General features: G+C 42.3%; 1 protein-coding gene across 1 annotated transcript in view; it reads right to left on the bottom strand.

Moving 5' to 3' along the window:
* Positions 1 to 25,146, bottom strand: part of snx29 (sorting nexin 29) — a 107,046-nt gene that overhangs the window by 79,020 nt on the left and 2,880 nt on the right. Inside the window, exons 5-14 of the mRNA XM_026351345.1 lie at positions 24,254 to 24,434; positions 23,980 to 24,050; positions 23,219 to 23,479; positions 22,108 to 22,507; positions 21,702 to 21,814; positions 21,421 to 21,517; positions 21,178 to 21,260; positions 16,573 to 16,636; positions 15,887 to 16,015; positions 8,803 to 8,888 (exon numbers count right to left, since the gene is read on the bottom strand). Of these exons, the coding sequence (XP_026207130.1) occupies positions 8,803 to 8,888; positions 15,887 to 16,015; positions 16,573 to 16,636; positions 21,178 to 21,260; positions 21,421 to 21,517; positions 21,702 to 21,814; positions 22,108 to 22,507; positions 23,219 to 23,479; positions 23,980 to 24,050; positions 24,254 to 24,434 (1,485 nt within the window). The remainder of the gene's footprint in view (positions 1 to 8,802; positions 8,889 to 15,886; positions 16,016 to 16,572; positions 16,637 to 21,177; positions 21,261 to 21,420; positions 21,518 to 21,701; positions 21,815 to 22,107; positions 22,508 to 23,218; positions 23,480 to 23,979; positions 24,051 to 24,253; positions 24,435 to 25,146) is intronic.

The following is a 25,146-nucleotide window of genomic DNA, read 5'->3' as shown; positions in this document are numbered from 1 at the left end:
AAAATGAGACTCAGTAGTGTGTGTGACCTGTGTCTTAGCATGCTCCTAATGACCGTTTCCCTGTCCTCATCCTTCCTGGATGATTTTTGGTCATTTTTGCACAACAACCCAGCAGCAGGACCGCTATCTGCTCCTTTGTGCAAGGAGGAACAGGAGGAGCACTGCCAAAGCCCTACAGAGTGACCTCCAGCAGGCCACTGACATGCATGTTTCTGCTCAAACTGTCAGAAACAGACTCCATGAGAGTGGTATGAGGACCCGACGTCCACAAGTGGGGCCTGGGCTCACTGCCCAACACTGTGAAGGCCAATTGGCATTTGCCAGAGAACACCAGGATTGGCAGATTCAACATCGGTGCCCTGAGCTTTTCACAGATGAGAGCAGGTTCACAATGAGCATATGACATACAAGACACAGTCTGGAGACGTTCTGCTGCCTGTAACATCCTTCAGCATGACCTGGTTTGGCAGTGGGTCAGTGATGGTCTGGGGAGGCATTTCCTTGGAGGACCGCACAGACCTCCATGTGCTAGCAAGAGGTGCCCTGACTGCACTTAGGTACCGAGATAAGATCCTCAGACACATTGTAAGACCAGAAGCTAGTGCAGAGGGCCCTGGGTTCCTTCTGATGCATGACAATGCTAGGTCTCATGTGACTAAGTGTGTCAGCAGTTCCTGCATGATGAATACATTGATTGGCCTGCCCATTCCCCAGAGGTGAATCCAATTGAGCACCTCTGGGACATCATGTGTTGTTCCATCCACCGGTGCCACGTCGCACCAGAGACTGATGCCCTGATCCAGGTCTGAAAAGAGATCCCTCAGGAGAACATCCGTCGTCTCATCAGGAACATGTCCAGACGTTGAAGGGAGTTCATAAAGGCAAGTGGAGGCCACACACACCACTGAGCCTCATTTTGAATGGTCTTGAGGAATTTCCACAGAAGTTGGATCAGCCTGTGATCTGACTTTTCCATTTTAATGAATCCAGACCTCCATGGGATAAAGATTTTGATTTCCATTGATGGAACATGAATAAATTAATAAAGATTTTCAACTGGAAAATTTTATTCATTGAGATCTAGGATATGTTGTATAAGTGTTCCCTGTTATTTTTGTATTATCCAACACGATGGGTAACCAGTAACAGTGGGCTGGACAAAAGAGACAGATGCTCCAACAATTTCATTATCACCTCTGTGTGTGGGACAACACATACAGTAGGTAGGCTGTCACAGAGCACCGATCAGCTCTGATTAAAATCCCCTTCCGTCAAAGTGAACCAATAATCGCCACGAAAGCACGTCTGTAAGCCTCCACCCTCACACCCATGCCATGTACCCATGTACAGCTGCTCTTGTAATTAAAAAGTCGCCCCGTTTTAAACAAGACAACATCAAACACACAAACACACACTTAACCTCAAACTGTCCTTCTCTACTTTGTGATGCACACACCCAACTGTCACACCACTTCACAGCTCCACCACGCTGTCACAGCAACAACAACGGGTCTAAGTAAAAACAACAGCCAGCAAAACAAGTGGACATCATGTCATCCGGATGTCCCTGACATCTGCTTTCTGCACCCTAGACCACTTAGCCCTCACACCACCAGACAGCATGCTAAAGTTAGTGTGTGCTGTTATCATCAGCGCGGCCAGTCATGCAGTAAATGGCTAGCTGGCCTCTGCTAATACAGCACCAGTTCCTACACTGGTTGGGAGGCAGGCAGGCAGGCAAACTGGGACCAGATGTAATCACTCTGAGATAGAGGTGGTAGGCAAGAGGAGGAGACAGACAAGCAATGGTAAAAAAAAAAAAAAGAGTGTGTGTGTTTGTGAATGCTATTTCTCTGATAAACACAAACCACACACACACACACACACACGTAAACCTGTGTGGTTGCAGAGTGGCGAGATGCAGCTTGCAGACACTGACTACCAGCAATTGCCTGGAGGTACGTGTGTGTATGTATATGTGGGAGAGCGTGCGCATGCATGTGTGGGGATTCAAAAAACACCCCGAGGCAAGAGAGGAGGAGAATCTCTAGATGCATCACCTGACGGCTTCCTGCTCCCCCTGTCTCCTCTCTCTTCAGACTTGTGGCTGCTCTCTCTTTACTTAATCCAGTCTCAGAGACGGACACCTCACCCCATTACATAGCTTCAAGAGGATTGAACAGGCACAAATATTAGAACTGTCTTTAAATTGAGTTGCTCTCAAATTTTGCACACAATGCCTCTGTCGCCCGGAAGCTTAAAAATCCCTCTGTAACTCTGTAAGCTCTTCTCTGATCCCTTTTGAAGATGATCTGATAGTTGAAACAGCTAAGGGATCTGAGCGTTCACTGAGATTCACCTATTTGGGCTATTCTAAGTAACGTAGTTTATGTTTGACAGTCTTTCAAATACATTTCTCAGGAAAATGTATTTATAAACTGAGCCAGACTCCCCTGGCAATTCCCTTAGGAACCGACACTCACGGGTAAAGGTGGAATTAATCAGTTCTCATCCAAAAGCAGGCAGGGGGGCGCAACAGTCAGCTCCTATGGGTTGTTTGGAAAGATGCAGAAATATTCTTATCTTACACAGCGACAGCTAAACAAACTTTGAGTTTGACAAAAATTGAGTTGTGTCTTACACTGCACTTTGTGTCTTGATTAGATCTTTTTATAAATGATAGATGTTGAAGCGATTACCATCACTTCTAACATTAAGTCAGACAAATTAAATGTTTTTTTATTATTTTATTACATTACATATAAAAATTTAATTAAATATTCAACTATTGCATCAAAACTACATTAAACAAGTTATGAATGTAGGAGTTGGGTTGCTGGAAGGGTCTTCCAACTGAATTTCTGCTTTGTTTTCCATGTACACAACTGTAAAAACGGACTTTATTACTGTAAACGAATGCTGAGTCATCTTTAAACACAGTATAAACATTGTCTGGGAAAAAAAAGATTTTATACAGAAAGCTAACAAGCAAAAAAAATCAAAAAGTGGCATTATTTAGATGAACACTATTTAGAGACAGAGCATTAACATGAACTCTTTACATCGAATTTGTGACGTTTGTGACAGTGAACAGTGGATATTTGTGTTAAGATATTGTGACAAAATGGTAATAAGTCAACAAACTAAGGTTTGTTGCTAAAGACACATCAAATGGGGAATCTACACCTCACTCTAGTGCTTTCCCTCCACACTTTTCCATATTTATCTCTGGAAAAGGCGGACGTGATGACACCCAGCAGGTTCTGGCATTTAGCGAGATGATTAAAATGTTCATTAACACCGATCCGTCCAGGTGATGAAATCGTTCGCACACCCCTACTGCGCCCACATGGAAACGCCTGTGAGATATGATCCTGCAAATGCATAAATCCACTCACACACGCCGCACTCGGTCGCTGACCACCTGGCCCCACCTGTGACGAACAATATGGGACGTCGCCTCTCTTGTGCCAGGTGAATAAACACTGTCTGTTGAATTCATTGTCGGATAGACACACAAACAGACCACCCTCCGCTGATTAAATGAAAGTCCCTCACACCTTTGTGCTGGTAAACATGCCCGATCTGCTGGATTAAGACCTGAGAGGCTAAACAATGTGAGCTGCTGCCCAGCTTCTCTTGTTATGATCTGAGGCTGTGGCTAAATGTGTGGGTACAATTAAGCTTAATCCACATAGAGAATGACTCATCATTTGCTCTTTTATAGTCGGCCTTCTGGGACATAAATAACCTTATAACATAAACCACTTACACACAAGTTACAACAGTTTCATACCCACCTACAGCCGCTAATAAACAGTTTAATTTAGGCCTCGTTCTCACACGCACACACACACTTCCATAAACACGGTTTCACCTACACTCAAGGGGACATGGGATTTAAAATACAATTAACACGAATGCAGTATATAAACATGCATACATATGCACATTTGCCCTGACAAAACACATACCTACACACATTTGTTTAATAATGATTCCCCTCTCACCATCATGACCTGCTTTTCTCACATTAACCCCCAAACACACTCAGCTATTCATAAGTTCACAGGTAATGAAAATCCAACACAGCACACACACACACACACACACACACACACACACGCACGATGTAACAAGTCTGCCCCAGAAAACAATATAACTACACACATCCCATTTTTTTATTATCCAGTAAACATACCTTCCCAATTTTCTGTGAAGGTAAAGCAAGCTTGCAACGGCACGTTGCAAATGCTTGAACTTTCACAAAATGTGAAATGTAGCAAATAGAGGGACGATACATGCAGACGTATGTGTGTGTAATGAATAAGTTACACACTCCTATCAGTGCAGGCAGCAGTGACAAATGCTTCTCATTCACTCATTAGGCCACTAGCTGTCGGAGGATGCAAGAGAGGCCACGGCACAGTGAGGAAAGCTTATTGGGTTTTAAACTGCCATGTAATCCATTTCCTTATTGAAGATGAATAAGCTGCTGTCTGTGGCAGGTTTATTTATGGACGAATTAAACACGTACGCAGTGACAGGCCAAAAGCAGAATGAATCAAAGCACTGGACTGCTGCTGTTCATGTCTAATCCTAGTCAGAAAACACAGGTGAGATGGAAAAATGCAGGGAATAAGGGGGGTATTGGTATTAGGCAACCCATCCAATCAAAAAATATAGAAATACAGATCAAATCTGTTCCATGAACAGTGCCAGGAGGAGTCTAATGTGGTTCAGAGTTACTTTGAATTAAAAAAAATTTAAAAAGGCAGGGAATGATGAATGGCTAAAACAATGGTAATTCTCTTATTCTCAATGTTCTTTTTATATCCTAAGGTCACTTCTTCCCATTTTTGCCATTTCCACAAAGAAGCATTAATGGAAAAGAGTGATGAACTGTGGAGATAAAAACGAGCAGCAATAGAAATTCCACAGAGCTCTTAACAATAACATGGAGAAAGAGGGAATTCCATCTTGCCAAACTAAGTCGCCTCTGAACCAATATTGATCTCCTTGAGTGTCCTCAGTGTGCTCAGCCAGCACTTAACAGGTTAATAACTCCTGATCCCTATCCCACTAGTGTCAGGGCAATCCTTTTTTATATACAGCACCGCAGGCCCATTTCAATAACCGAGCAGCTCAGAGGGAAGAGGTGAAACCCGTATCCCCAAATTTGGTGACTGCCCCCCTAGGGAATCAATCCAGTGAGCAAGGGATTCGGTCAAACAGCAGCCAGGCTTTAAATCTTCACTTGGGAGAACAAAACATTATCACCTGACAGACAAAAGAGCTTCCACTGAGAGCGAGACAGAGTAGGTTCTCTAAGAAAACTAATGTTTTTTCTTATCCAGGCAGTGCCTTTGTCCCATTTCCAATCCTGGCCCTGTATTATTGCACCAATTGACTTCAGACAAGACCACTTTATCCTAAGTCCCACTGTCTTGAGAGACTGTTTCTCACTTTGTTTTTCCCAGTGACCTCCTCCATCCAGAGCCTTGAGAGAAGGGTTGCCACATTCACATGAGCATTACCTTCTTTGTTTTCTATAACGTCATCATCATCATCATACTATCTTCAGGTTTGGTGCCGAGAGACAAAACAAGACGGACAAAAATAAGAAACATGTAGTTACAGCCACGGTCTGTGTGTTAATTCATAATGTGTACACCCAAGTGGACCCAAGCATTCTCGCTCCCAGCTCTGATACTGATATAAATACTGCTTCTTAGTCATCTTCGGTCTATTTGGGTACAGCGCACTCTGTAACTGGTCTACTTCTCCTCGGGTCTACTCCAATCTAGTCTAACTGCGCCCCAGTCTCTTTCATTTTGGATCTCTGTTTCTTTGTGAAGCAATTCATGCAGGTCAGGTTTAGGTTTCTGGATCGGATCCCAACAAAGTAGAGAGAAAAATGCAGAGAGTCGGGGCGAAATGATGAAACTGGGTGCAAACATACAGCATCTGGATTTTTGTCTAATAAAAAAAAAGGTCCTAAAAACTAACTAAAGCACAATCTAAGTTATACTATCAGTATCTGGGAGGAGAGTGTATTTGAACTTTATTCTAGGCACAGACCTCCTAGCATCAGTATGCGTAATGTGCAACAAATACTGTAGGTGGGTAGACGACTTACATCATTTATCGTGATCTGAAAAGTCATTTAGGTTACTTTCAAGGCCCCCTTTCTGTCGAAAATAGTGAGATCTTCAAAAACTGGGTTAATATCTGTGATGCTTCCACGTGCCGCGAGATGTTTCTCCCTGGAGATTTCTCTTCATCTAACTCTACCTTACAGTAAATATTACTGTCACTGCTACACGACATGTCCTCTGGGATTCAACTAATGGCTTCTCCTAATGACATACACACATGCAGAAGCACAAAAACACATACATGCATGCACACATCTGACTCACTTTGATGTCATACAAATTGGAGTAGCGCTAATATGATATGTTAATATGATATGTACATCCTGTATTTTGCTTTCTTCCTATGTGAAATTTGTATCATTCATGTAACATGAATTTGAATCAACACTCACACTGTGTAAAGCACATGCTATAACATAAGTACATTATTCGCTCATATGCTCCAGTGTAAGTAGAGAGGGGAAACCCCACAAACAAACACAGATAGACAGCATAATGCAGGAAACAATAATTATTACTCCTCTGAAACAGAGGGAAAGGAGAACAGTCTTTTGTGGGTTGTCAGTGGGGTTGACAGCGCCTGAGGAGCATTCAAGAGATCACATCTTCAGTGCTATCATTAGGCAGGAGGGGTTTCAGAAACGCAGCGCACTGATCACAGGGAAGCATGCTGACAGCACATGAAAAAGGGCACTTTTGTATCAATTCATCCACGTCTTTTTTTTTTTTTTCTCCCCCCAATTTTTGCTCCCCCTATGCCTACTCCTCTACTCCCAACACACACAAGCATTCACCAGCAGACTCTGGTAGTCAGCATCAAAGTATGATGGAACGAGGCACATCATTAGCAGGAGAAGACAGAGGCGAGGGAGGATGAAATCATTTAGACGCCACTGTGGAGAGGGAATTACTACGCCTGTCAGGATGTGGGGGAATGGGGATGGAAGGAGAGAGAGAGCAAGACAAGGGGAGGGAGCGGAGGGGTGAACAAGGAGAGAGAAAGGGTACAAATGATGGAAGAATGAAAAGTCAACATGTGTGAGGAAGATAATGAGTGGTGGCAAAACAAGAGGGCACAAAACAAACAAGAAAGCCACAAACTCAAGAGAAAGCCACAGCAGGTTGGTTAAGACTACGGAGCTGAGCCAATCATCCAATCCAATCATCTCCCATCGTCAGTGTTCCACCCTGCTGTGCTCTCCGGTGTCAGCGGGCCAGGTGGCCATGTGTGACAGGCTGAGCATGGTAATTGCCAGGAACCACAGAGACAAAAAGTGATGTTTTAAACATCACAGCCGTCACAGGCTGAAGTTGCACAGGTCTGTGCTTGGATAACAAGTGGAAGTTGTCATCGCTCCACATTGTTTGATGGTTCAAACTCTTCTCAATAACTGCATTTTTCCCCACAGAACCTATCATAAAAATTGTGTAGTCACTGGGTGATCCATGTCTTGTATGTGACCATATGGAGACTGGCTGTTTATGTGCACAATAAAGAGAGATGCCAGCTTAGTTTTAGTAGTTTTGGGCATTATTCTATCTATTAAATAACAACAGTACTGTCCTTAACAGCTCAGTTCTGAGAACAAAGCAACAAAAAACACAAGTCAGATAATCGTACAAACTTAGTGTTTGCACAAACACTAAGTTTGCCAAACGTATATGGAAGAGAAAAGCAATTAATTATGATGATGATGATAAAATCCCTATCCAACTGCTACTTCACTGTACAGTAAGAATAGTTTGTTTTCTATCATCAGGGATAACTAACGGTACCTAACCACAGTCTGGCTGCCTCTTAAATCACAAAGTCTTATTTTATATTACCACACATTTATATGGAGACATTCCTAACTCGGTCTAACGTGCTATTAAACAGGATTTTATCCACACCACCATACGTACATCCGTAACACAAACAATTGTCAGATTGTCTGCCTGCTCCTGAACGACTATTAATTAATAATGCTGAAATATTTGCAGGTGAATTCAGTTGCCAGATTCATATTCGTCTTTTCTGATAAAAGGGAGGTGCTGGCATTTTGTTGTATTATTAAATGACCTAAAGGAAAAAAAAATTATTAATTTGCTTTATATTACAAAATACCTCTCTTTTTCACAAAAACACACAAACTCACAAACACATAAAGCTTTCAGGACGTCACAGATAACAGCTCTCCTCTCTATCCCCCAAAATGCAATTAGCCATTATGTGGCCCTCTATAATCTGCCATGTTCGTTTTATTTGCCTTTGATACAGCAGGGGCTTATCTCGCCAGTCTTTACACAGAGCACCGCTTACATCCTCCAGCAACAGAAAAACAAAGTGAAGGTTATCAAATCTACCCAAAAACTAAAATAGACTCAGAGGCAGAAAGACAGAGGAGAAAGAGGCGCATTCAGATGGACAGGAGGCACCATGAAAAGGGAGGTTAGTCATCTGGTCCCCTGAGAAATGCATCAGAACTGATCTGGGATGAGGAGGAAACTGATGATGACCTTATTTTTCTGTGTATGCATCTGTGAGCGTTTCAGTTTCAGAGCAAAATAGATGGACTGGGACACAGATATGAAATCTAATTTCAGGTCATAATGATGCAGAGAGAAAGAGAGAGAGAGAGAGAGTGTGTGTGTGTGTCATTACCGTCATTGCCCTGGCTTCCCTCTCTCTTCAGCATCTGTACCGCCCCCACATACTTCTTCAACTGGACCTTCAGGACCTCGTTCTCCCTGCACAGACAGACACATACACACAGCCTAAAACCAGAGCACACGAAAAAACATAATTATACTATAACTCCACAACAGAAAAGGTGAGTTTGGACGAATCAATCATCTGCTGCACATAGTAAGAACAGGTGTATTTTCTGTCCAACAAGCTACAACTTGTCAGTTGTAGGAACACATTGACTCTGTCCTCTGTCATCAGATTTTCTACACTAATGGAAGACATCTCAAGTGGAAAAGCACGCATGGATTCACTGGGGATCAGATCATCTATAACAGCTGTGTAGGTGGAATGACACATACTTTGACTTGCATTTTTAAACTATTATCCATACAGGAGTTGCAAAAACTCTTATATGCGATTCGTGTAAGCAAAAACGTGGCAAGTTGGCACATAACATGGCATCAAGCAAGCTCACTGGTTTATTCACCTTCAATAGAGAGGCAAGTTCATGACAGAAACCACATCAGCTACAGTCACGCCAACATCTCCAAGCGACCCCTATATGTGCTCTTCCAGCTTTGTGGCAATTGTCTGGGGAAGACTCGTCCATGACTTTGGTATGAGATGTTAAGCAATCAAACATGGGTGTCCATAGACCAAATTGAAAATTGAAGTCACCAGACTTTCATCAAGGCAAACAGAAAGTCAATTCTCGTAGGGATGTCAAACATTATTCAAGTCAATTACAGTTTGTAAAAACTCCACAAATATCACATATTCCACCGATACAGGAACACAGACAGAAGTTAGGAAATCAAATCAGCAAACTAGACTCATATCGAAGGAAATAAAATAAAAAGAAATACTGCTCCAGCATCTGGGAAGTCATAATGAAGTGCAGTATTGACAACTCTCAAACACATAAATTAACTTTATCACCTGCATAATGTTCATATGTGATTTGTGTATACAAGAAAGTTTAACATGGGAAAGGTGTTACAAACCGCTTTGAATGTACAGTTGCAAAACAAATCACATGATCTTCTCTGCATTAATTGGTGGTGAAATGTGATGTAAATGTTGAAATGTTTCAGATGTAGAATCTGGATAGAAGATTAATTCTAGGTGTAAATGAGGTCAAAGTTACAACCCAGTTTAGATACAGTCCTAGATGGTTTGTGTGTTCGACTGAGGCTGAGGACGCAGACACAGTGATCAGGAAACAAAGTAAGAGCAGAGGCAGTCTCTTCACAGACCGTAACCAGTTGAACATCATCGACTTTGGGGAGGAAATCAATCAGAATTGGAGTGTGGCTTTATGCTCTTGGCAGTTAAATTTAACAGCCTTTGTCTTGCTCCACCGCCATCCCCCAGCCCCTCATTCTCTACGGGTGATTTTCGGTGCCCTGCTTATCAGCCCTTATTCCCCACCAACAAAAGAGACGCCTGCCGGGAGACCTCCTGAATCCACATGACGAGTTCTCGAAGGAGCCGTCCCCGTCGCCGTTATCAGAACCACCCGCAGCACAGACACTGTCCTAGACTGATTACTTTATAGCTAATACACGGCACTTGCACTAAGTAAGTGTGTTTTTGTGTAGCAGCTCAGGGAGATACACAGATATTCAGAAGCACCTCATTTTATTACAAATGAATCTTGTGTCTGTTATTATACAAGCAGGTGGATAACAGCATTTGACAAAATGCGAGTGACCTGGCTTTGATACCCGATGATCAGGTTAAAACATTCCTTTAGCAAATGGAGAGCTCTTTCCTATTACTGCTTTAATTAAGCTCTTTTGTATTTTAGGTTCTTTTTATCCTTACACAGACACCGAGGTGACACCATTTCATCTTTTACACAGGTGAATGATTTGTCTTTAAGTGCAAACAACTACTGGATCTGTGTGTACTTTCAATGTACACTGCAATGTTTATCATCCACCGGGTGCTTTTAATGTTTGGGCTGATTGGTGGGTCATTGCTATCCCTGTTGAGTTCTGCTTTGTTTCTCTGGACACCTTCAGCAGTATACACAGTGTTTATACTGCATCCACATATTTGAATAGTTTTTAGCTATTAGCTTAAATACCCAATAAAGTTGCACTGCTAGATTGCTGGGCTGCGTTCACTTGCTCAGCACCTCTGGCAAGTCCATCATTACAAATTCAGTTTGGTAGACAAACATCATTCAGACCCACAGGAGAGAGCATGAATGATGGATTCCAAACAAAACCAAATTACACTGCCCCCTGGGAGTGACAACAATGTGCAATTTTCTCAACTCAAAACTTGTAGAAAGAAAGTGCAGATCTGGCTCTCTGTTGATGTTATTAAGACATTAAGATGCTGGATGCTTTGTTTGTAGTGAATATTCCATCACTGAAAATGTCAAGTGCTTGAAACTTATCTGAAACTTTGCGTCTCGTCTGCCCTGAGGGATAGTGAAGTATTGAATGGGTGTGTCAAAAGTGAAGTACTTGCTTGGCACATATACTGCAGAAACCATCTGATGTGTGGCCACAAACAGCTTTTTTCATTAAGAGCAATAGTCTGACCCAGAAATATTGTTAGACTGAATGTCTGCTCGAGGATCAGCCAATTAACCACATTGGTTAATAAAACTGTTGAAGTCATTTCAACTTCATCCATGTGAGAGACCAGTCAGAAAGAGAGTGATTGTGCACAAGAGGATTTATAAAAGAGTTTGTGATTGTTTTGTGTGCAAAAGAAACAGTGAAAGAAATAAAAGCTGTGTGCTGCTCAGAGCCAGATTAAAAAATATACTGTTTTGTGTGTAAATGGAGATGGTGAAAGAGCAGGAAACGGCGTGCATTTGAGAGATAAAGAAATTGTAAATATTTTGTGTGAAAGACCGAGTGAAGAATATAACATTTGTGTGTGTGTTTTATATTAAGCAAATACTGATATACTGTAACTTTTAAAGAGAGAGAAATGACGGAGAATCTTATCTTCTCTGGGATTACAAGAAAAAAAAATATCTCAAGAGGAGCTGAAACTTAAACTACACACAGTAATTACTTAAGTTGAGTCAAAGCCCTGGGGAGATTTTTTTCTCTCCCTGCACCCTTTCCTTTACTTTATTATTCCTGTGCTCAGTAGTCGTCTTAATGTGCAATAAACACAGCTAAATTGGCTGTTCTTCAGGTACGGCCTGGTTTTGTTTTGCAGTAGTAAGTGAGAGGTACAAAGATGCCTTCAGAGACAGGCAGCTCAGTTGCTGGGTAATACTCCTGAGTACAATTTACTTTTGAGCCTTTGGAAAAAAATTCACTTCAAGTATAAACACTTATGTCACACTTCCGAAGACACAATGCCCAAAGCTGCATAAAAAAAACACACACACAGATATAAGCGTATGTACATACAGTACATGCTGTAGCTACATCCTGGCCCAACTAGGCCACGGGGTACGATGCTTTGCCCTCAACACTGAAGTTCAGTGTTGAGGGGAAAAGCCCCCCACCCCAGAGTGACATAACTGACTTCCCTGAGAAAGAAAACAACAAGTCTAAAAACTCCCAACAAGTAAACTATGCAAACTGCCACTTCTTAAATCAGCCATACCAGACTGCATGGAGAAAAAAAAAAAAGATGACAGCTTTGCCAGCTAAGAAAAAGGCATCTGCTCCCATTTTGTGTGTGTGTGTGTGTGTGTGTGTGTGTGTGTGTGTGTCCGCGTGTGTGTGTGTGTGTGTGTGAGAGAGAGAGAGAGAGAGAGAGAGAGAGAATATGTGTCCGCCTGTCCAACCACCCCCACTCCCAGTGACGAGGTACCACTTCCTGGCCTGAGCCCACTCGACTGGCGGCCTTCCCGTGTTCCTGCTGCGAGAGGCCTGCTTTCTGCTCTGCCAACTGACGTCTAAAAAAGGGGGACAAGAAATAGTTCTGGGGACAGATTTTGTGTGTGTATGTGTGTCTCTCAACTCTCATCCTTAAGGGAATGAGTGTGGGGGTTAGACATGCACACTAAGGCCATTCTGGTTATTTTTCTGGCAACAGCTCTTTGTTATACCAGTGCCCGCTATGATTAGCGCCGACAGTTACTAATAAAAAGGCACTGTGGGATTAATACAACATGTGAGAGCAGATATGTGGGATCTGGTTTTCATAAAATGTTCAAATTTTCACCAAAGGGAATTCATTGTGATGAATGTGCAACTTCAAGTTTAAACACATGCATTTTGGGCCCTTCTATAAGATGCAAAGTAGTGATATGAGTTCACCAAAAATCAATAAAGTACCTTTGAAATGTGAAGCATTTCTGTGTAATCAAATCTGTTTGTGGTAGGTTAAGGTAAAGTAGTGGATTTTTTTGTAAGTTGTATAGGCTTGTTGTTGAGGTCCTCGATTATTAGTACAAAGTATTAAATATAGTCATTTGGAGAAAAGCAACATACAGTGTACATAGTCTTCTATGGGAAATGCATTAGCCTTGTATGAGTACCACTGTTATTCTTATGGTTTAATAATAAAGGTAATATCAGTATTCAAAAGTGACAAGTTACTCAAAATGTTCCCGTGTGTAATTATGTCAGAACACCAACAGCGATGCCCCAAATTCTCTCTCACATTACTGATATTACTGTGTTCCGTCAAAGTTATTGTGATAGCTGTGAAATGCTCATTAAAAGGGATGCAATTACAATGATTGAGGATATTGCACATTTACCACTTAAAAACAGATCTTGATGTTTTTAGGCACCAAGAGTTTTATGACGTTCCTGTGAATCTATTTTAAAGTGTGCGCATATGAAAATATATGAGGATTGTTACACATGCACAAGAATTTCTACAGTCTGCGGGGATCTTGGGAGTGAAGATGTGGGCTGCTATGTGTCAAAAGGTTTTACATTTTCATGTTATATTTGGATGGATGTGTGAGTAAGGGTCCTGCTGTACTATATATCTGAGTTTGGTGTGTGAGTAACTCACTAAATGAGCAGCAGCTTGTTTTAGCCCACCCCCCTCTGCCAAGTCTACGTCAGCCGAAATCTATCTATGGAGGCTCGCTCATCCTCTGCCGCCCACATATACAGCCAGGCTCAAGACACACGCACGCCATTTCCTTGGGTTTGGGTGCTGTTCTACTATAAAAGTAGTATTACTAGAAGAAGCACTAAAATAAGCAAATGACTGCAGTGCCTTCCACACACAGGGGGGCCATCTGGTGCTGAAGATAAACACTCAACCTGAAAATTTCTGCTAACAGCAAAGTGATTTCTGTCAAAGTTGGTGCAAATGAAACAATCTGTCTCTAATAAGATCTCAGTTAAAGTGGCCACGCTGTGCTTAGAGGTTATATTTTATTCTGAGGCTTCATTGGTGGATGAAGATTATATGGTTTTCAAGTTTAAAAAGTTACAATACATGTTATAATGTCTCTTTGTGCAACAGCTCCTCTGTTCAGAACACAAAAAGTACAATATGGCCACTTTAATAGCACAAAAGTAGTTCAGTTAGTTGTCGGTCAGTGTTAAAACTGTTCTATGGCCCCATTTTACTTCAGGCTTTCTGACTCCCAGTTCATCTTGAGTGCAAGAGATTTACAAAGAATTGTGGGATACATAGCAACAGTTGCCAGCAGTCACTTTCACTGAATGATGCTGACAGCTTCCAGCCCTCATTCAGTGGCTAGCTGCTCCTTCAGTGGTATTTATAGCTGCTATTGATCGAGACCGATTTGGCTGAGAAGGAAAAGCGGCACTTGAGACTTAGTGGTGTACTATAGAATAGACTTAGTATGTCTGAATCTGTATACGTGCGTGTTTGGTTAAATAAATTAAAAAAGACACACACACACACTGTATGTCAGAGAGAGTGAGGCAATTAGGAGGCCATCTTTTATTCCTTGCACAGTCCTTTTCCCTTCCTCTTTTGCCATCACTGTTCCATGTGAAAATCATCACATAATGAAAAGCTCTAGCAGCTGCTGCACTGTTGTCTCCAAACTACAACCCCATCAGCTTTAGCAGTCCCTCCACATTTAACTTTGAGTCACTCAATCAATTCTAGTTGGTGGCTTGACTTACTGTAGGAGGCAACTATCTGAACACAGACTTGCTTGGCCTTTCTGTTTACACTGCTGAGGGATGACTAATCCTCTATTTAAAGGGCTCAGGGTTCGACTGAAGACTTCTGGCACACAGGCAATCAATTGTAGATGCCGAGGTGACGCAATTCACTTTCAGGGAAACTGTAGGTGGTCACTTAGTGTTATATGTGTGATTTAGGGAAGGGAAAGGAAAACTTGGCAATGAGTACAAAAGGAAAAAAAGTTCACTATGTTGTTCTGACAGAACAACATAGTTGCACAAATATAGTTCCTTTTCCTGTCTGGGTAAAGATCTTGCCATTACATGGTGTTGTGGTAATTACTGTGATTATATGTAAAACAGTCATGCAGCTACAGTAAGTATGAGGCACAGCACAGCACAATCAGCAGCAACAATGCAGCTTTAATCACAGACATGAACATCCTCTGAGCTACTATAGCTTTACACAATGTTTACAGTTGCTGGGTGCTGACTGAGTCTTTTTAAATTAAATTTGGAGACACATACTGGCTGACAAAATGATGAAGGAAAACTAAAGTTCTGGCTCGTCATCTTTTTAATGACTGATAGGTGGAGGTGTAACGAAATTTAATGTCTGAATCAAAATGTCTCCTGCGGGTTGTGCAAAAAAAAGTAACAGCACAAAATAGTCATAATTTATCTGCAGAGTGTTGATAGTTGGATGGTCAATACCAGGGACACAACCATCATAAAGTTAATTTCTGGCTTTTCTAAAATGCTTTGCTGCACTATGCTTTGGAATAATTCCTACCACCAGCATCACCGGTACTCTCCATTTCAGCTGGAGATGGAGGCAACAATGTTCAAATAACCTGTGTCCTCACAACAAAAAGGGAACATTAACATAGAACACTCTTTTGCAAAAGTACCGTGGCCAAGGACAAGGCAGTAACACAAAGTTTTATAAATAAATATTTAAGACGATATTAGGTTCTCTAGCCCTTCAGTCTGTGTGTTACCTGGCCAGTGCCTGGACCTTGGCCGTGTGTCTCTCCTCCAGCTCTGCCAGCTTCTTCTTCAGCAGATCAGTTTCCTGTCTGAGGCCTGCAGAGTGCTCCATCTCCCCATCCAGCAGACTGCGAAGAGACCTGCCAACCGCATGAAGCAGATCACATGTTCCATGCTTGTACTGACAATAACACAGCTTTCTGCCCTAGATACAGAGCACATTTTCCCCCATTTAGACATACAAAATCGTGACATTGTGGTTGTTATGTTTTTTTCATAAAAAAGTAGACTAGATAAACACAGTTAAGCTTTTTTAATTGCTGTAATAAGTGACTGGCTGAATCGCATTGTGCTCTGATAGAGAACACTTAATCAACATACAACTGTGACTACATCGCTGTTAATTTAATCCCTATATTTTGCCATTTTAGCAACGCTTCCATCAATTTAAATCACAGTCTCTGGTGGATTATTGCTAAAACAAACACAACAAAACTGTTTCCTGCCTCAAGTCAGCACAAAAAAAAGCTTCTTGTCTGAGGATAAACAGAAAACAAGCTGACACAATTTATACGGAAAGGTCATTCGATATCTTCTTCTACTGTGTGTGAGTGTGAATATGAGTGTGTGTGTTTGTGTGTGTGTGAGAATTTGAGGGTTTGTGGGCAGCAGATAAGGAGAATATATCCCAACGTACGTGTTTTGCTCCTCCAGCTCATCCTTTCTGTTCATCATGGCTACAATTGCCTGACGCAGCTCCACTGCAGAGGAGAGACAGCAGGGTGAACATGTGAAATACACACAGACGCTACACAAAACAATATGCATAAACTCCCACTTTCACTCCGCACTCATTGGATTAATGCTGCATTTTTGTTCTCTCCCTAAGCAGCATGCAGGTTTCATGTTTTTCCACTAATGGGAATTATACAGACTAATGTCTCGCTCATGGAAAACAGTTTTATTGCTAAATCATAGCACTAGTACTTTAACGGTAGCTCCTGAAACACAGAAGAAAGTAATATGAAATAAACAACGAGGAAAACGCTGGCTATCATTTGTATTTAACAATATTTTCAGGAACTATAAGAAGAACTCAACTTGGCCATTACTACATATTTCAGCTGCACATTAATGTGTCAGGCAGGAGAGCACACACACACTAAATGTCAACTAAATAACACAATTACTCCTAAATTATAGTCGGCTGAATATCTGACTGCCATTTGCATATAGGGCATTAGCGTTTTTATAACTCACTGTAGTAATTTCATCAGTTCTATGCTGCTAAATTGATCATGGGAATCTCGAGTTGAATCCTCCTTCATGCTCAGTCCCAACCCTCCATACAGCTGAAATCCAGTGTCATCAGGGTCATAATCATCACGGTTATTACTGTCAGCATGAGAAACCACTCTTCTCTTTTCGCTGTCCGTTTCAACTGATGGATTTTTAAAACAGTTACAGTAGCTGGTAAAAGAAAAGTTGAACCAATTTCATTTTAATGATTTTACCGAGGGCCGGGCCCGGGCCGGACCTGGGCCCGGGCGAGTCAGGAATTCATCCCTGCTTTTTGCAGATGATGTTGTCCTGTTGGCGCCTGGTTGGAGGAGAGATCCTGTCTCAAGTGGAGGAGTTTAAGTACAGTATCTTAGGGTCTTGACAAACGTGTTCAGTAGCTACGCTTTATCATGAAAATGTTTGCATATTTATATATATTCTGAATCTGTCAATGAGGGAGGAGAAGATGTACAGTAGTTTGAAAAAAATCACCGTGTGAAAGTAGCATATCCGACACATGATGATTATTTTTATATCTCAACATACAATTACATAACGATAACTCAGTTTCCACACCAAGAAGATTACACTGTGGAAGGTTGAGATGAAAACTACTAACGAGTAGAGCAGCAGAGTAGTCCAGAGAGAGTCCACACAGTGTTTATTTTCCTTTCAAGGTGTGTTATCAGAGATCTTAATTTGGATCACTTCTAATTAGCACTGAAACAAACTGCCAGTTTAAAGGGAACACGCCAAATATTTGGTTTGAGCTTCTCAAATGTGTGAATTGTCTGTTTTCCTTTCTTTTTTTCATGTTTACACATTGACTATCTTTGGGTTTTGGTCGGTTGGCTGAGCAGTCATCATTTTCTGCTACAGATACTACAAAACAGCAGATACCAAAAAGTTCAGCCTATATTTCTCCATCCATTTTTGAGCCTTATAGGGTCAGTCAGTTAAACAGCGTCTACTACAGCCAAAGTCTGCAAACGGCTGCTGATGCTAATGTCCATCCTCATATTAAGGTGAGTTACCTCCTTAGCTGTGCGTGTAGGTGCATGTAAAGGTATCAGGACCCTAACTAGGCTGACACAGTTTCCAAAAATAACAGCCACGAGACAAGGAGTTAATCTATGCTGCACATTACATTCCACTATTCTTACACACTCACACACACACACACACACACAGAGACCACAAGTCTCTTCTCATAACTAATGTAGGGTGTCGATGTAACCCCAGATACAAGTAGGTCTCCTCCAGCCCCAAGCTAAGTGCTTGGTTGAGGGAAAAGGAGGAGAAAGAGCCAGAGTGTGATGAAGAGCACATCAGAGGAGATAAGAGTAAGTCTATTATCTCCTCAGTTCCATTCTGCACATCAGCAGGCCAGAAATAAATGTGACCTTTAGTCTGACCACGCTTTCACAGCAGGTGCCACAGCCAAGCCATTAGGGACTTCAGTAGAGCCAGACGAACCTCCGTCCTGACGGAGGGGGGGCATCAAAATACAGCACGTGTATGTGTGTGTGTGTGTGTGTTTGTTTGCATCTCCACCGGAACCTTCACGCTTTTGCTCAGTTGTTCTAACAACATGCCATGTAATCCAGGTGCATTATAGACTCTACAGTCACCAATGAGCTGCTTGGCCTCACGTGCCATCAGAGCCAAATTGAAATCACTGAGGGAGAGAGCTTGTGCTACAAACTTCTGTTTCTGTCTTCTACCAACACTCGACTTTTCCACTCAGTTTCTTCCCACACACATAAAAAATCCTGCATGCTTTTATTGATCTGTGCATGTTTTACAAAGCCTTAATCCCCAAAAAGCTTAACACTTTAGCACTAAGCGTGCACACACTGGAATGAAATACATCTAACTTACATCTGCATATGGAGCTAATGATCTGCTCGTTTTCCCCACCTTATAAACAAATGACAAAAAAAAACACTATATCCACTTTCAGTTCCTCCTGACTGGCCAATACTTTGAAACTACTCACCTTCACTTTAAAGCACAGGTTTTCTTCTATAAAGGTCTCAAGCCCAAAGTGAGAACAAAATAATCTTGATGACATGTGACATGTCCATCCAGAGCCAAAGAAGATATTACACAACAATTTCACAGACTATTACTTTCCCTTACAAGTACTCTCTCGTCCATATGGGAGAGTGGCGAGGTGTCTCTTTAACCCCTGCTTTTAATAACATATAAGTGGAGCGTATCACCAAGAAATAGTGATAAGCATAGAAATAGTCTTGATGTTGCAAATAAGGCCAATTCCAAACGTGTCTTACTTGCTCAATAGGATAAATCTACACTGAGTTCTTATCTTTTATCATCAATTTGTAACAAAAGTACATTCCAAGAATTTCTCTCCAAGTCATTTTCCCTCGACCTGTCTTATCTGCTTCCTCAGTTGTTTCCTACGTTTTCCATGACCAACTTTGCACAACTCCTGGAGAATACAGCTGTACTTGTTGCTTTGGGTTATGTGAGTAGGCGGAGGGAGCAAAAGCTATAGCATCACCGATAGCAAGAGCAAGAGAGCAAGATTTTTCCAGTCGACAAAAAAGTCATGGTCTCTTACTCAAAATGCTAAATCGGTTTTGGATCAGTTGCGTTCTCATATATCGAGTTGACAACAGGCATAGAAATTGGTATCTCTGCATCTGTCGCAATGGATTTCTCTGATTGTGACTACTGGATGTCGGAGAGTCTGGATTCCAAAGAAGCCGACGCCAAAACCAACAAAAATCGGATTCATGTCTGATATCTGCTGTTTTACATCGTCTCATGGAGATCTGTGCCATGTAGACTACTGTCTCTGCTTCTACACCAGCAATTTTTAGATCACCAGCTCTCTCTGGGACCCCACGGCCTCCTCTGACTGAGGGCTAATAGATCGGACAACAAATGACAGCTCAGGCCTGATGTCTACAGGCGGCTGCACTCACTTTTCCTACCGTCGATCTCTGTCTCTTTCACCCTTACAGACACACACTCACAGAACCCAAGAAAACATACAGCATCTGATTAGCCCCGGGGCACTCATCAGAACACCAGCCACACACACATACACACAAAATGCTCATTGAGTAGTTTTTAGAATCACATTTTTTTTTATCTATATCTGAAATCTCATAGCTGATGTAAATTACAGGCATTCACACAATCTCACTTTCTCACAAGCAAAAACCTTTTGAGAGGAGTATATAAGCATGTATGGGATCACAAGGATGTGTGCGGACACTGGACCAACAGTGCCACCTGGTGGATCCTTTGCTATCACAACGTAAACTGAACAGTCTCTTTGTTGGGAACTTCACTCACAGCAATTACATCATTTTAAACTGCAGAGAAAAAACAACACAGTTTGGAAAACACTAATCAGCGAGCTTGATTTAATTTGCTGCAGACAACAGCTGTTGTAAAATTTCCAGACAAAGACACGTCAGGAGGTGCAAAGGATTCATTAAGGTCACAAACTTCTTAGAAACGTAGTCTGAGATGAAATTGTCTTCAAATAAAACCTCAAGAGTATGTGACGACTCAGCAATGTATGCAGTCCTGCCATGTCTAATGTGAATCATTTGTAAGGCTGATGTCATTTATTGTCAGCACTAGTTTGTGGGGGAGTGTGGGCAGACTGTTGTCTCTCCAGTTACTCCAAGTTTTCTCGGAAAACAATCTAATCTGAAAGTGCATCTCTGAGGAGTTGCAGCGATTGTAATGAGTGTTTTAGACCGTGACAGTCCAGTTTCTCTCTGAACATTTCTCCACGGATGTGATTCGTGAAAAACAAACGTCCGCACTGGCTTCTGCAGTTAGAGTGATTTCATTTCTATGAGCGAAAGACCTGTGAGAAGACACTAATCTGTTGTCGTGATGCTGGTTCAACATGTGACAAAACTCATGGCGATTAATTCCACAGAACAGGTTTCAGGGCAACACAAACAGGAGGAGCAAGAGAGAGTGAGAAACAGTAGGAGACAGACAGATGGGGGAATAGGAAAACACTCACCCACTGTCATGGACTCTGGGAGACCAGATGTTGGCAGCACATTGGAGAGAGGAGCACACTGCATTGGAGGACTGGACTCCATACTGCAACACACGTGGATTCATGATTGTATTTATTTAGTTATTTCATATTTTTCTTAAATCCAAGGCTGAAAACCATGCTGATTATCCTGTGGCCAAAGCTGAAAGCACCGCACAGGTTTCCTATTAAAACATATCATTCCCTCCCGAGACAGTGGCTCACTTGAATGTTAGCTCCGATCTGCTGCTTCCACAGTTTCCAACCGGCCCTGCTGACTCACACTGAGCAGGAAATGCAGCCGAGTCCTCCACAGAGCTCACTGAAACAAAATTAAAAGTGAAAGTGAAGGTGCAGAGTAACACAGAAAGTCCCTACGTTTCATCTAACGGTAAACAATCCCTGCGTCGAAGCCGTGACTAGCAGCAGTCAGCAGCAAGTGTTCTTAATATGTTCCTTGCGGGAATTTAGAATTAAGTCTGTGGCTCTCGTGTTGGTGTTCGCACCTGGTTGAGGGTCTTCAGTGTTTAAAGGAATGAGGATGTCTGAGCTTCTGTGGTCAGTCATCACCTGTAGAGGACTCCACGTGGACACACTTGACAGACTTCCCACCACCACCCTACAGCAAAACAATTTGGATTCAAACCTCCCAAACACACTCTGTAGTGTACACCCAGTGAAACTGTCTCTAACAAATAACCTGCAGGAGCCCGTGAGGCAACTAATAAAACAGGGTGAAGCCAAAAAATATGGGCACATTTTAATTACTGTAATTGTTTATGATCTTGTTTTTAATTTCACAGCATGTTATGAACAACCCCCAAAGGGAGTTCATTTTCCTGCCAAAATGTTTTAAATCTGTGGGATATTTCTCTTTATAACCAAACATTTAGCTGAAGTCATCTCACTTACTGATCAGAGCTGGTCCTCTCCTCCTCCTGGCTTTGTGCTCTGGGTTTATACACCTCCTCCTCTTCTTCCTCCTCTTCATTGTCTATGTTCTTACTGTCAGGCAGAGAAGGTGAGGTTATAGGAGCTGTACGTGAGGGATGGGGGGACCCCACCCAGCTCATTACTTCCGGCTCAACCAAGCCGTTTTGGGCTGGTGAATGGGAGAAGGCCGGCTCCAAAGGGTCTATCCCTTCTTCCACACTGCTCTGAGCAGGAGCAGTATCACTCTTCCTCATTGTGCCCTTATGGGAGTCTTCCTCTCCTTCCTCCTCATCCTCCGCCCCACCGTTCAGATCATCATCAAAGGAAATGATATTGGTGATCTTCTTTTTCCTTCGGCGCTCTTTCTTCAGTCCTGAGTCTGGACAGGAAAACGTGATAAAAAGCTCAATCTTAACATTCAATTAGGTGAAACTCTGTCTAGACTGGCTAACTGGAAATGTTTATTCAAAGTTTAGTAATGGTGACATCAGCTACTTACATTTATTTCAATTAGACTCCTAAAAGTTCCTGTATAACTGACAGTCTGTGTTTATTTGCTTTTTAGAGCCAAAAAGGCTTGCTGTGCAGAAGCTGTCTTCATTTGAGGTCAAACAAGGAAAACCAACGTTCTGGACATTTATTCATAACACGGGGGATTTCATCACTGCACAGGCTCTGTGCTGCAGAAGCCTTGTGTTGCATCCGCTAGATTTGTTCGAGCACAGTTATTATGCATGCTCAAACAGAACCGTATGTTGTTTTGGTGCTTGTGCTGGTTCCGGGATGACTTTGTGAACTAAACACATTTTCCCAGAGTAAACAACAGTGTGCTGCAATCATAAAATACAGCATGTCAGATTCATTTCATGTTAGAGCCAGAGGAGCACGACATATATCTCACTTGTAAGTGTTGGACTAATAAACAGGAACACCTTACAGAGTAACAGAATAAGATGTTCACTTTGTATAAGTGATTGTCGCTGCTATAAAAAACATACTACTACATATGTTGAAGAAAACTGTATTAGCAAAAATGAACACTTTGAGCACCACCATCTGTTGCAGCAAAATAAAACCTCCTTTTCCCTACCAGCGGAGGTGCTGCGTGGAAGCACAGGTAGCGGATCGGAGGCTCCATCCACTCTGGGGGTGAAGCCGGGCACCACGGCCGTGGCAGTGCCGATCTCCCGCAGCAAGCTAGTGACGCCCTGAGTCGACTCCTTCCACAGGCTGCCGATGCCCTGCGTGGACTCCTTGAGGAGGTGGGACACCGACGAGCCGCCTCCTCGCGTCACAGCACCATTCAGGTCACTGTTGTCAATGTTGATGGCGAACAATATGGAGTTCAGACCTGAGTGCAGGAGGGAGAGACAGAATATAATTCACTACAGATCGAGCCTGTTAAATGAAGCTTCTGAACATCTGTATAGTGCTTGGCAAGGAACCACAGCCTTTACTGTTTCAGAATATTTAACAGTGCACAAATAACAGGGCACAATTTTAGGTAAATAAAGAGTAATAACTGTTTTTAAAGGCTCAACAGCAGTGGCACTATTGTATTTCACCTTTTGTAGTATATTTGTAGATTATCAGGCTTAATTTAATTTTAGCTGCACTTTTTTAAGCTTACTGCTACTGTCAGCATATTTAAATGGTAAATGCTAACATGTTAACACATTAACTGCACACTGTTATGTTAACTGAACACGTTTTGGCATGTCAAATTACCATTATATGATGCTATGACTGCGGTAATATTATATATTATATATATTATACCAGGTTTACACTTTGAGTGACATTTCAAACTCCTCTAACACCACATTATCTGAAGTTAAAACACAAAATCACCTGCAGCCATGGTGGGGAGCATACTCGCCCTCTCTTCGTCAAGAATAAAAGCCCAGTCTTCATAGTAAATGCTAGAAAGTAAAGGTGAAGGAGGTGAAGTTACATCCATAATCAAGGCATAAAGAGGAAAACACACACACACACACACACACACACACACGCACATGCACACGCACACACACACACACGCACACGCACACGCACACGCACACACGCGCACGCGCGCACACACACACACACACACACACACACACACACACACACACACACTGACCCCAGACGTGGGCGGTCAGCCAGCAGTGTGTGCAGGTAGCGCTCCAGCGAGTGCTCGTTCAGGGCGCAGCGCAGCCACGCACGACCCCTCCCGAGCTCCGAGGAGATGTGGCCTAATGAGTAGAAGCGCTGAAGCTCGTGGCGGTTCAGATGATCCTTCACATAAAACCAGAAAGTCAGCTCTGGAGGAGATAAAAAGACAAAGGAGTGTGAGCGCACAACACCACCTCTCCATCAGGACGTCCTGCGTGTTGCCACTCCATATCCTGCACTGACCTCAGAACTCACACAGGGAAAAGATTAAAGATTATATGTGGATCTGCTTCTATGTGAGGTTTTCCGAGTAGCAGCAATTAACAGGAATGAGTATAATGTTACTTTTTTGCATACTATTAGCATATGACCTCAGAACAATGCAGTGGAAGGATGACTGCTATGTCTGGCTTCATTAGGGAGCTCCGAATCCATGAGCTCAGCCACAGTCCTTTCTCCTAATTGACTGTGAAATACTGGGAAACGGCAGATATGCTAATGGTTACATGGCTGTGAGATACTAGACGTCCTATTCCTTAGTGTACTGTATACACTCCCTGTATTTGAAAATATTAGAGCTACATATTAGTTACTATATAATGAAGCAACTCAACCCAACGGCTGCATCATTACAGCAAATGAAAAACATCTCGGACGTCTTCTGTGTTTTCATACAAACGGTTATTGGATTTCCTAGAATTGCACCGTGCCACAAGCTGTGTATGTCTAACGAGAGTGAGATTCAGCACATCTCGTGTAATTTTTCTTTTAGGAGTGCGGCGTGTCGGCAGGTGTGCTGAAGCAGAGAGGCAGAGGTTTCTCAGACAGTCAGGGCGAGCACGTTAGAGAGAGTGACAAACT

Source organism: Anabas testudineus, chromosome 19 (genome assembly GCF_900324465.2).
Source record: "Anabas testudineus chromosome 19, fAnaTes1.2, whole genome shotgun sequence".
In the NCBI taxonomy this organism is placed as follows: Eukaryota; Metazoa; Chordata; class Actinopteri; order Anabantiformes; family Anabantidae; genus Anabas; species Anabas testudineus.
The sequence above is the reverse complement of the archived record's forward strand: the minus strand, read 5'-3'. Positions and strand labels throughout refer to the sequence as shown.